The sequence below is a fragment of the Corylus avellana genome, chromosome ca8 (assembly GCF_901000735.1).
Source record: "Corylus avellana chromosome ca8, CavTom2PMs-1.0".
NCBI lineage: Eukaryota > Viridiplantae > Streptophyta > Magnoliopsida > Fagales > Betulaceae > Corylus > Corylus avellana.
The window spans coordinates 18,403,553-18,416,117 of NC_081548.1; the positions used below are offsets into that span (position 1 = coordinate 18,403,553).

Genomic DNA, 12,565 nt, shown 5'->3' on the forward strand with positions numbered 1-12,565 from the left:
TTAAAATCACCAATAGATTAAAAGTCAATAATAATAATCTCAAATTTAACGGTGATTTTAAAAGTTACATTACAGTTGTGAGGATACCAAGAAAACATTAGAAGAACGCCTAGCATTTCACATATCCTACATTTCATATTCTATTGACACTGCAATGTCAATTCACCATTTATTTTATTTTATTTTTTAGTAATAACTTATCCAAAATAAATTAATAATGTCACATCAGCATGGTAAGATATTAATGTGGTAGAAAGAATTCTATTTAAAGTATGTTTGAAATTGTGTTTAAAAAATATAGTTTTTAAGTCAAAAAGAACTTTTTAGCTGAAGCTTAAAAATGAAACTTTTGTCAAAAGTGCGATTTTGTCATTTTTAAACTTTTTTTACTCTTAAAAATATTTTTAATTTTTTTACCAAACGAATACTATTTTTTTAAAACAGACTTTTTGAGTCCCTCCCAAATGCAATAGCAAACCTGTCGAGACATGTTTCTGGATAAATATGAATAATCAATGCTAATTAATAAGGTAGTTTAAAGGAGCCGTCGGTCGGATGGCACTCGAGTAAATAACGCCATCCAAATGGGCAAATATGAAAAAAATATTACGTAGGTAGGACGTTGGGAAGAGGGGAAAGTGGTCCGCGGTGGGATTGAAAAAGGAAGTCCACACGGTTGATTGACATTTGACATCGACATCCAACACGGTGTCGTGCTATTTTCTCGTTTGCGCGTCTTTTCTTTTGTCGGGAAGAAAGTTCAATAGCTTGGATTAGTATACACGGAAATAATCAGTTCCAATTGTTAATGTAAAATATTTCATATAATAAATAATTGGACGGTCCAAAATTTATGTCAACATTTTGCCGACCATGTGAGAAAATCCTTAGCTTGTACTGTAGGGTAGGGTACTCGCTATTCAATGCTAATTCAGCGAGCCAAAGGCACATCACATGGATTGATATATAAATAATGTTATATATTTATATATATTATTTGAGCAGCTTTTCTTTATTAAAGTGTATGGAGAAGGGACGGCGGTGATGGCAACGAATGTTGTTGTCTTGTTGAGCCTGTGGGGCTATGGGAAAGGCAAAAACGGCACCTATTAACCAATTAATATAAACATTTACTTATGTTGTTATATTATTACATCACATGGGGAACCTTGGGCAGGCTTCAGCTTTAGCAATAATCATTAATGCTGTATTGATTATGCAAACAACAATTTTCTATATTTTTGTTCAAATATGTTAATCATAAGAACCGTACTTTATAAGTTGTTTATAAGTTGTTTATGCATGCGCGCACAGATTTGGTGAGGAGAGGATGATGGATTGGAATCTACGGATAACTATTATGAGAGAGAGCTTATATGAAATCCACTTGCTTGATTATATTATTAGACAGTTCAAAATTTCTTTTGAATGATAGATTATAAGTAAATTCTCGCATAATAACGGTCCAAATTGCTAACCATTGTGAATCCCAACAAAGATAATGGGTAGGAGAGGATGTGGTTGGACTCGCATTTAACAATAAGAGCCACTAGTAAACCTAGAACTATAAGCTCTAGGCATTGGAGCCATGAAACATCACCCAACACAAAAGTTCTTTCTGTTGACCATCCAAGGGAAGGGAGAGGGAGAAAGGGATTTGAACCTTCACGAGGCATGGTTCCAACCGAATGAACTACACCTTAAGATCAACACAAAAGTTGGTTATGACCATTTGCAAATTCAATGGAAAAAAAATATATGAGGTACTGAATCCTACCTGCAAGGTGCCCATGTTTCAGCTTCTAAAGAATTGAAGTTAAAATGAAAATACAAGTTTATGACAAATAATATAACCAAGCCAAAATGCTATTACCAGGTCTTGCATCGCATTACAAAATGGTGGGAAACCCAAATGTTTAACAGAAACTTTGGAAAATCAAAGTTATTAGGAACCCTAAGCATTGAAACCACAATATTAGGTCCAAACACCATGAGTCACTAAATTTGTCTATCCGTATTGCAAAATCGCAGCGGTTTTCGTCGAGTGTTTGGGATGCCAGATGAAATTGCAACTTTCTCAACGACGACATTTCCATGGCAATCGATTTTATAAGAGACGTCCATTCCTTCCAAATTTAGGTGATAAATTATATCTCCGAAAGAAAGAGAAGCCGGATCAGCTCTGAGGGTAGAAGCTTCTTCATCTTTGCAACTGTCTGAATCAGAAGCATTACCCAACTGTTCACCATTTCTTGTCTGAACATCAGAATCATGAGGTCGATTTCTCTGAGACAGTGACCGAATATCCCATGAAAGCACCTGCTTTATTAAGCTTTGGAGCTCATCTGATGATGCATAGAGTGACTTCTTATCCTGAAATAAGGAAAACAATTGCAGGATCACTGAGAAAATGCCAAATAAACTACATTGATACAATGCAGTTTAATGTAGATGAATGCATAGTATGTAAATAGTACAATTTAGGGGAAAATGATGGAGAGAGTATTAATTCTTGAACTAATATAAGCCATAAGGTCAACCCACGCCACATAAAAAACAACTCGAAAGCAAGCAATCACTATTGCTAGGCTGAATGAGAATCTAGTCCATGAACTTAAACCACCATTTTTTTCTCATTTCTTTTTTTGACCATTTCCTTTTCTTTTTACAACCAATATAAAAGTTCTCAAAGTGAGGTCTATAATAATCAAGGAGTTCTAAATTCCTGAGCTCCACTTTTACTGAGGTATCACCGTGATTACTCCACACCACTAAGCTAATAGATGATTTGGCTTTTTGCTAGATAACAGCAAGAGATGTATCACATAGTTTTCAACTGAGCAAAAGTTCAAATAACTGTTCAAGTGACCAATTCATAAACATTGTACGAATAGGGAGGCCACGGCTGACTATTCTAGAGTACAAAAAGTAGAAAAAGATTAAGCACGAAAGCACATCTGCTTTCACAGATGTGTACAATAGATGGAAACCTTACTCTAGAAATCATAGATGGAAAAGAGTGACGACAATAGTAACATCAGTTTTATGTGGCCTGCAATCAGCAAGAGGATATATTCCCACCTAAGATAAGATCATTCCAGCCTAGAATAATTGATTTCTCCTATTCTCTTGATCATTCTAACATAATATCAATCAAATCCACATTCATGTAGTTTCAAGAAATTATAGAGGACCATGTCTGGCATCTTGTCAGAATAGTAGGAAATGTAGTGAGGTTGCAAAGAGGAAGATGGTCAACAGACTCACCATTCCTCTTACTCACGCAACATCTATCCATCACTATAACATGCCGTTTCCTTAGATTATCCAAGGTAAGGATCTTGCCTAGGGCCGCTGACCACGCAAAAAAGACCGCCCTCAAAGGAGCCTGAGTCCACCCCATCAAGTTTCACTTTTTTTTTTCTTTTTTTTTTGATAAGTAATAAGTATATTAACTAACACGCAGAGGGGCACAACCCATGTACACAGGATGTATACAAAGAAACCCCTACTGATTAGAAAAAGAATTACAAAGCTCTAAGAAATCAGAAAAAGTAAACTCATTCGAGTTAGACCAAGTCACTCTCCAAGAGAACAAAGTGTTTTATTTGAATGGAATTAATGCTATATCACCTATCATTTTCAAGGAGAAAACTTTTTACATTTTGATTTTCTTCTTGACAGCTTCATGTATTAATCTTCTTCATTTTTTGTTTGTGTATTTGAAACATTAATGGACGGGAATTGTGATGGTGCCTTACATAATATAACGACTTTTATCAGGACTATTAGCCAAACAAAGCATGCCTTAACACATGCTTCATAATCAAAATGCCGGTGCTGTTATGAACCGACCAGATTGGAGTGTGGCTGCTGCTATGAGCCAACCAAATTGGGGTAGCCACAGTCAGCAAACTGGTTTCAATCAAAATATTCCTACCTCAATTTAAATCCCTATTTTGATTTTTTTTTTTTTTTTTTTGCATGACATTCTTCTGTAACATATGCTACTTGGTTTATGCTGCATAGTAAAATGAAATCTTAATTCAAAAAATTTTGTTTGTGGCAGTCAGTCATGCAGTGTCAGTGTGTGCGTCCCTACACTGGTAAAAATAATAATAGGCACAATATATACTATCCAATCAAGTAATAAAAAATAAATAAATAAAAAAATGAATAAACGAAATCAGACATGTGTCTAATATGTAGAGTATTGAACCACTTACTATCGTAGCCCAACAATCAGCAAGAGTGGAGGGGAAACCCTCAGAGAAGCTAACAGAAGCCACTGCCAACAAATTGTCGTCCTATGAATACAAAAATAGAATTCACCAATAAGAAGGAAGTAATGAAAAGCATTTCTGAAAGAGAAAAGCATGTGTGTGTGTGTGTGTGTGTGTGTGTGGGGTGGGAGATGGGTTATCAGGGTCTTTCAGTTTATTCCATTACCACCATCGTACAAAATACTAACTGTATAAGCAGTGAGGGTAAAATACTAGCAAATATGAGAAAATTTTAAAAACAAAATATTGAGAAAAGGATACTAAGGCTTCGTGGGTTTAGATCTAAACCCAACACAATACCCAATTTACTCTCAGCAAGCAGCAATTGCATACATATGTTTTTCTTGTTATGTACTTTTAGATTTGTACAAGGGCATATTTTTCATATGCTTTGAACTTCTATTCATATATAATCTGAATGGGGTCGTGTATCCGGGGTTTACTCTTCAGGGGTGGTCCAAAGGGCCTACCGTGGTGAGGTTCAACATCATCAAAAACAAATTCTGCATCTGCATTTAGTTTTAAGCATAAAATAATAATATATATAGTAATAATAATCATAGTAATCAACTAATCATCATCATCATAACAGCTAATGCTACATCTTTACCATGCACTTATGTCTTTTACAGTTGAAAAATTATGTTCAGATTTTCATGGAACAACTAGATTTGACAGCTAATGTTCACGCTTCTAAATTAGTTTCTCACCCATAACTTTTGATACAGCAAACATTTGGCATCTGTAATATGGATTACACAACTAGCCACATTTTAAACTGGCGTCCTTCTGTGTACACTAGATTTAAAGTACTCTACTCTCCAGATTAAAAGCAAATGCACCTTGGAGTATGAAGTGCAAGAACCATAAAACAATAGCAATGGTTTATAGCTTGTGCTTATCAACGCTAATAAAGCTCATGCATATGACTGAACATCACTTTCTCTCACAAGCAAGAAGTAAAAAATATCATATATGTGGAATTACATTATTTAAAGAAAAATAGAGAAATACCGATACCCACTTCGGCACTTTTGCTCCCTCAACTGCATCACAGTATGGTAGATAAGGTTTGATATCAAGCACAGGCTGTGGGTAAATTCAAACAATTAGTTTGACTATGTGATTTGAATCATCAACATCACACTTAGATGCATATGGTTCAAAGTTGCACCAAATAAACAGGAAGCAAAGAAACCCATAAAGTAAAACTAGTGTGGCTAGTAAATAAAAGCAATGAAAACTTACCGTTGCATCAACCAGATCCACACCAGAAAGAAGAACCATATTTTCTTGTACAGCCTCCACCTAGAGTACAGAGAGTCTAACTTTAACAAACTGAACATATTCCACCTTTTAAGTGGCATATTTGTCTTTTATTTGAAGGAATAAATTTCTCACTTTAAAATTGGAACAGAAATCAAATTGTATTGGAAGTAACTTGGATATATATATATATATATATATATATATATATAGAGAGAGAGAGAGAGAGAGAGAGAGAGAGAGAGATACATACATATATACATTATATATAGGGAAAACATCACTTAACCCTCCTAAACTTTGGAATTACCCTCCTAAACTTCAAACACTTTCAATTTAGTGTATCCATCTTTCAAGTTTTTTCAATTTCACCTATCCATTAAGATTTTCCATTAAATCCTAACGGAGGGGAGTCAAAATTCCTAAAATACCTCTCATTTTTTTAGGAAAATAAAAAGAAAAAAATTGCAAGGATTCAGGCATTGGTCATGATGTAACGAAGTTTTCAAAAATACCCATGTTTGAATCTGTGAAATTTTTTTATACATTAAAAAAAAAAAAATTGGGGTATTTTGAGAATTTTGATAGGATTTAATGGAATGGTAAAATTGAAAAACGGATACATTAAATAGAGATTTTTTGAAGTTTAGGGGGGTAATTGCAAAAGCGACGATAATTCAAGGGGGTTAAGTGAAATTTTCCCTTATTTATATTTAATGGGGGTGATAATGATAGGATTAAAATCAAAGATGGGTTAGGACCTTATGCTGCCTCCATGAGAGTCGCAACTACTAATTTGTAAAAAGGGCTTATCTGGAATTCTTGTTACTAGTATTGAAAAAGTGATACAAAAACATGAACATAATATGCTCTTGACATGGCTGTTAAAACAACCACAAAATATATTTCTAAAACAGATAAAGGATTGATACAAAGAATTTTTTTTTTTTTTTGATTGATAATCATAAAAAGCAGAAGATATTCTAGCCATTTGCATCAACCTCAAACTTCTTGCATACGTACTCCTCCAAATGCACACTAAAATATTAGGTAAAAGTTGATTGGTAGCATATTTGATCAAACAAGTGATTTTCTCACCAATTACAGATCCCATCTACCCCTAATAAACTGAAAAATCCATAATCCCAATTGCTACAGGTAGGGCTATAATTAAAGCGAATCGAAACAAGTATTAAATGCTCAAGCTTTGTTCATTTAATTTTGATTTGAACATGAGCTAAGCTCGATCTAGATAATTTGTTTAAACTCGATTCATTTATTTTTGAATGAATTCACAAACTGTTCAATTAACTTAATCATTCTTTCTATAAATTCATTTATAGCCCTAACTACGAGTTGACATGTGCTTGTTTGGACAATTTTAGTTAATCATGTCATTCTTTGATAAAAATCAATATAATCTTTGTAAAAATGTTGTAAGTCAAATTTCTGCAGGATTTTAAGTCTTTCCTACTTTAAAAAAGTTCAACTCTCCAGTTCTGGACTAAATTTAAGTCGCTCACTCTAGGGAAAACTACATGAATATTTGCCTCTTTTCTCCTTACCTTTGCAACAGTGAGCCCAATAGGGCAGGGTCGATGTGGAGATCGTGTAGCAAACACTCCCATCCTTCCACCTTTCAATCTTGGTACTTTCACCTATCCATCCAGTCAATCTTTTAAAGGAGTTAAAGATATACAAGAAACAATTATTAGCATGAGCCATGGTAAACAAAATATTAATTAGTGGTGCTCAATACCTTCGCCTTGAACCGCGATTTAGATGGTTCCTTCCATAACTTCTCCATATTTGTATTTAGGTGAAAAACATATATAATCCAGCAATGAGAATATTCTCCAAGCCCCTCAAGGGATGCAGGAGGAACCCGATTAGGATCAAAAACCAAACATGCCCTAGCAAGGGGTACAAGTAAAGGTTGCCTGGGTGTTCCATTTCTGCAAGAACAAAAACTGATAGTTAATTTCTTGGATGTTAAAGAAGCATAGAGACATACATCATTATATGGTCATGTTCATTAAGCTTTTACCAAACACGAACAACAAACAATAATTTCACAATGAGAAAATGTGCAGGCTCCGTATCATAAATATCTTAAGCTTGTTGGCAGTAAAGTGAAGACCTAACATGGGACTTCCTATCAGCATGACTGACACTAAATTGCAGCAAAAAGAGAAAAGCATCAGCAATGGGCACAAACAAAAATTGCAAATGATAGAAATTTTGTCCTGCTATATATGATTTCCTTATATTTATGGGTGATTAACAATGTGATGACAATTCATTTCCTACATCATTTTTATGCTATATATTAATAATATATATGACACCTTTCAAATGTTACAATCAAACAGGATAAACCAAGTAGCATATCTTCTGACCGAACTTGGACTCTTAATGCAAATCATTTTACAAGTACACCAGTCAGAGTAAAATGGTCATATCTTATGATTATGATATCAGATGAAGGAAAGTTGAGTAGCATTGGAAAGCTGATTCAAAGAGCTATAATTTTGTATTTCATAAAAATTTTCCAACTCTAACATTTACCAAGTCAAAACGAGCCATCAATCGAAGTCTGAAAATCTGATTCAGGAAGTTCGATCGACCTTCATTTGACCTTTGATCAGTCGAGCTTATGACTGATGCCATAGAAGAAAAACCGAGAGTTCAATCAATCGAACTTGCGGCTGATGCCACAGGAGAAAAAACCGAGAGTTTGATTGATCGAACTTGGATCTTTAAAAAAGGACAATTTTGTAATTTTACTTCTTAGGGCTGCAGACCTACTCCTATTTAAGCACAATAAGGGCATCCTAGCCGCCTAGTTGACGTTATTTTCTCAATTTCATCAATAAGAACACTCTTAAGAGAGTTTTTCTTCAGTTTTCCTATAATAGAATTTTCTAGGATTTTTTTGATAAGTAAAAGTCATTGTATAAAAAGCGCAAGGGGCGCAACCCATGTACACAGGAAGTATACAAAAGAGCTCACTACACGAGCTTTAAACTGAAAAGGACGCACATAAATCTATAAATTCCGTAAGCGTTGAAGCTTGCGAAGAAGACCCCAATATCCTCCAAGAGAAGAGAGTTTGTAGCACCCTTTGCTTCAATTCTGTATTGCCCATTTCATGATCCTCAAAGCTCCGCGCATTCCTTTCTAGGATTTATAGAAGGGTTGTGAATTATTGTGCTTGCAGATTTTGCTTCTCACTCCGCCACGCTACATCAACTCTTCTAAAGGTCAACAAGCAATCTACATATATTCAAACTGTACCAAACAATTCCACCAATTTTCCAATCTCTCACCAATAATTATTCTCTGGTGGTAAAAAGAGAAAAGAACTCACGTAAACTTCTTGTTTCCTAACAGAATAATTAGCGTGTCTACTTATCTTACACCTTAATGGGAAAATTGTTATTTTCATTTGAAATGAATATATATTCTTTTAATAGTTGAATGCCATTTTAGACAGAAATTCAAATACCATAAAATGCAATCTCAGGAAAGAAAACAATTATAGGAAAAAGGATAAAACTCTTATAGCTAGAAACGCTTATCTAAATTATGATGATTGTGAGTACCTCGTTGAGAAGCATGATTGGATGACACCAATAGGTGCCATGGGATAAGAAGACGACTCCACATTGTCAGAATTAGGATGTGCTAGTGCTTTCCTTAATGCCTATAAAAAAGAAATCAGCAAAACACATGACTAAGCCCAACAAATACTTACGATGAGATATAACAGCACAATAAAAAAACAGTTAGAGATTGCTGGGTCATCAACAACACAAAGAAAAATAGAAATGTTTAACAAGAAAGAAATGAAAGAGATGCTGCAACAGAATTTGTAACTACAATATTTACATTTCCAATGAGGAAAGCTATAGAATCCTTTAAAAAATAGCTAACAAGGATCTCATTTATATGACTTTGGTATAGACCTATGATAAACAAAAACAAAAACAAAAATTTCACACTAATAGCATCTTGCAAAGCTTCCTAGGAGAAGGATGAGACAACATCATCTAGCTTTAACTTTGTGTAGACTATTGGTCTCAACAAGTGGTTTTCTTACAAAACGTACTTCGATGAGAATACAAACACAAAAAGAACCCAAAAAAAAGAAACATTAGAAACAATCACTATTTTAGTTGAAACAGTAACAAATGCCTTAAGTTTTCATTATTCCAATTCCTAAACTCCATGATATCAACCACGAAAATCTGAAGGACGCATAAGCATATTGTACAACAATATTCGCAAAATTCGCAACTTATTCACCTTTAAAAAATAAAACCCACGATCCCATTTCATCCCTGCCCACAAAACAAAAACACATATGAAAGAGAGAAAGGGAAAAAAAAAAAAAAAAAAAGGGAAACCCACCTAATAATGAATCATTTGGCTCTTTTTTCTTACATTACTTCTCGGAACAGGCAGAGTAACAAGAAAAGCAAAATACTCTGAAAATATAAAAGGGAACAATCAAAAAAATAAAAGGGGTGGTGTGGAAAGAAGAAATGTCCAGTGTGGAGCACCTGCTGAGCCCGAATACGACCTTGCCTCTCAGCAACACACTTGCCCAATGAAGACTTGAGGGATTTCTCGAGCTCTCGTACCTTGGATTCCAAACCCCTCGATTTTCTCCGCCAGAAATAGACTGAGAATCATAAATATAGAAAAATTAGGCAAGCTACATGTAACACATGCGCGCGCCTGTGTTCGAGTCAGAGAGAGAGAAAGAGAGAGTTACGAGAGAGGGCAGTGGAGGCGGAGAGAGCTGCGGCGAGGACTAGGGTTATGACGGCTGTCAAGCGCTTGCAACCTCCGGCTTGGGAGGCCATGTGATTGGTCTGTCTCTGACTCGAGTTTGCAACTCCTTTTAGGCTTTTGCCTTCGTTTGTATTCTGCAAAATGTTTTGGCTTCCTTTATTCTCAGTGGGCTGTCGCGTGCAACCAAAGTCGCTTGGAATCCATTAACGATGCCAAAGCTTTTGGTATGGCTGCTGCAGGCTGCACCAACAATAGCCGCCGGGCAATTATTAATTTTTAATAACCGTTAGTGCCCGGGCGATTATTAATTTTTAGGGAAAACTTCACTTACCCTTCATATTTTTGTGCTTTTTGCAGACACCCCCCATTGTTCAAAACATCTCACTTACGTGTATTAAAATTTGAGTTTCGTTCACTTTAGCCCTTCCGTTAGGATTTTCTATGAAATTCTAACGGAATGGGTCACACGTGCCGCGCACGTGCGAAAGAATTATGGGAAGCCTCGTTTTACCCCTGAAGTCGCTTCTTTCTTGCCATACTTCTGCACCATTTAAATCGAAATCATCTTCTTCTTTTTTCGTTCCACTTTTCTTCCACATTTTTCTTCTTCTTTGGGCAGGCCCGCGTTTCTTGTTCTTCTTCTTCGTGCTGACCATTTCATCATTCTGCTTGGTTATACCCATTTGATACCCATTATGGATCAAGCCGAGAGTGAAGTCAGTGAAGTGATCGATGCAGGAACAGGAACCAACAATCCAATGTGCAAATGTGGGAGGAGATCACGCATCTTAACCGCATTCACGCTACTGAATTTCAATAAAAGGTTTTATACATGTGCAAATTACATGGGAAGATTTATTTTGGCATTTTTATTATGTTGGGGATGGTTACGGTTTTTAGCTGTGTATTTGGTGCAATTTTTTTTGCTTAGCCGAAAATGTGAGCAGAGTATTTTGCTGAAATTTGTTTGGTTTGGTTGGCTGGGTATTTGAGCTGGGAATTTGGTGAAATTTTTTTGCTTGGCTGGGTAAATGAGCTGGGTATTTGCTGAAATTTGTTTGGTTGGCTAGGTAAATGAGCTGGAAATTTGCTGAAATTTTTTTGGTTGGCTGGGTAAATGAGCTGGGTATTTGCTGAAATTTTTTTGGTTGGCTGGGTAAATGAGCTGGGTATTTGCTGAAATTTTTTTGGTTGGCTGGGTAAATGAGCTGGAAATTTGCTGAAATTATTTTGGTTGGCTGGGTAAATGAGCTGGGTATTTGCTGAAAGTTTTTTGCTTGGCTGGGTATTTGAGCTGGAAATTTGCTGAATTTTTTTCGATTGGCTGGGTATTTGATTAATGAAATTGGTTGTGATATATTTTGATTCATTTTGAGGTTTAGTTTGTGTTATATTTTGATTGAAGCTAGTTGAGTATGGTTTAAGGTTTAGTTTGTTCATGAAATTGGTTGTGATATATTTTGATTCATTTTGAAACTCTAGGAAGGATTTGGAATGAGGTATTTTTGGTTGACGTGAGATACACTATTTTTGTCCAGAAATAGTGTTGGTGGCTTATGGTACATAATAGTTGTGTGAGAGATCTTATTTTATGTTGATTTGATTGTGTAGAATGCTGACAACTGTGGATGTGGGTTTTTCAAATGGGTAAATATGGATATTTGTCAACATGGTAAGCGAGTGGTTTCAAAACTATTTGAGTGGCAGGAGAATTTGAAGACTGAACGTGCGCAGATTGGAACAACAATCTCGAATGAAATTTTGAAATGCAAGATTGAAGTTGCTGAATATAAGGCCAAAATGGAGGTTGCATCTGTTAATTTTGAAATGCAATTACAAGCGCAGAAGAACAAATTTCATGCAAAGGAGATGAAGTACCGGTTTGCCTTAGCATGTTCATTTATCCTCCTTGCTGTATTGATGTTTTATCCCATGTCTAATAGATATTCCTCAAGGTTGATATTGCCCTGAGCATGTAATGAAATGTGTAGTGCAAACCCTATGATGTAATGTATTTTGTTGTCGACTTTTTTTGTGTGAAACAAGTAATTTACATGGTATTGTTTTGTGCGATACAAGTAATTTACCTACCGTTGTAAAATATTGACCTACTATTTTTGTGCGAGACAAGTAAAATATTTTGTTGTCGACTTTTTTTGTGCGATACAAGTAATTTACCTACAAGTAATTGACCTACTATATTGTGTAACACTTGT

General features: G+C 35.3%; 1 protein-coding gene across 1 annotated transcript; it reads right to left on the bottom strand.

Moving 5' to 3' along the window:
- Positions 1–1,816: 1,816 nt before the first annotated feature.
- On the bottom strand, positions 1,817–10,590 carry LOC132189590 (uncharacterized). The gene is made up of 9 exons (XM_059604334.1): positions 10,330–10,590; positions 10,115–10,236; positions 9,155–9,255; positions 7,309–7,504; positions 7,115–7,207; positions 5,532–5,591; positions 5,298–5,372; positions 4,227–4,307; positions 1,817–2,373 (listed from the first exon to the last, which is right to left on the bottom strand). Exons 1-9 carry the CDS (start codon positions 10,418–10,420, stop codon positions 1,999–2,001), a joined length of 1,194 nt encoding a protein of 397 aa, XP_059460317.1. The 5' UTR covers positions 10,421–10,590; the 3' UTR covers positions 1,817–1,998.
- Between the last annotated feature and the right edge of the window lie 1,975 nt (positions 10,591–12,565).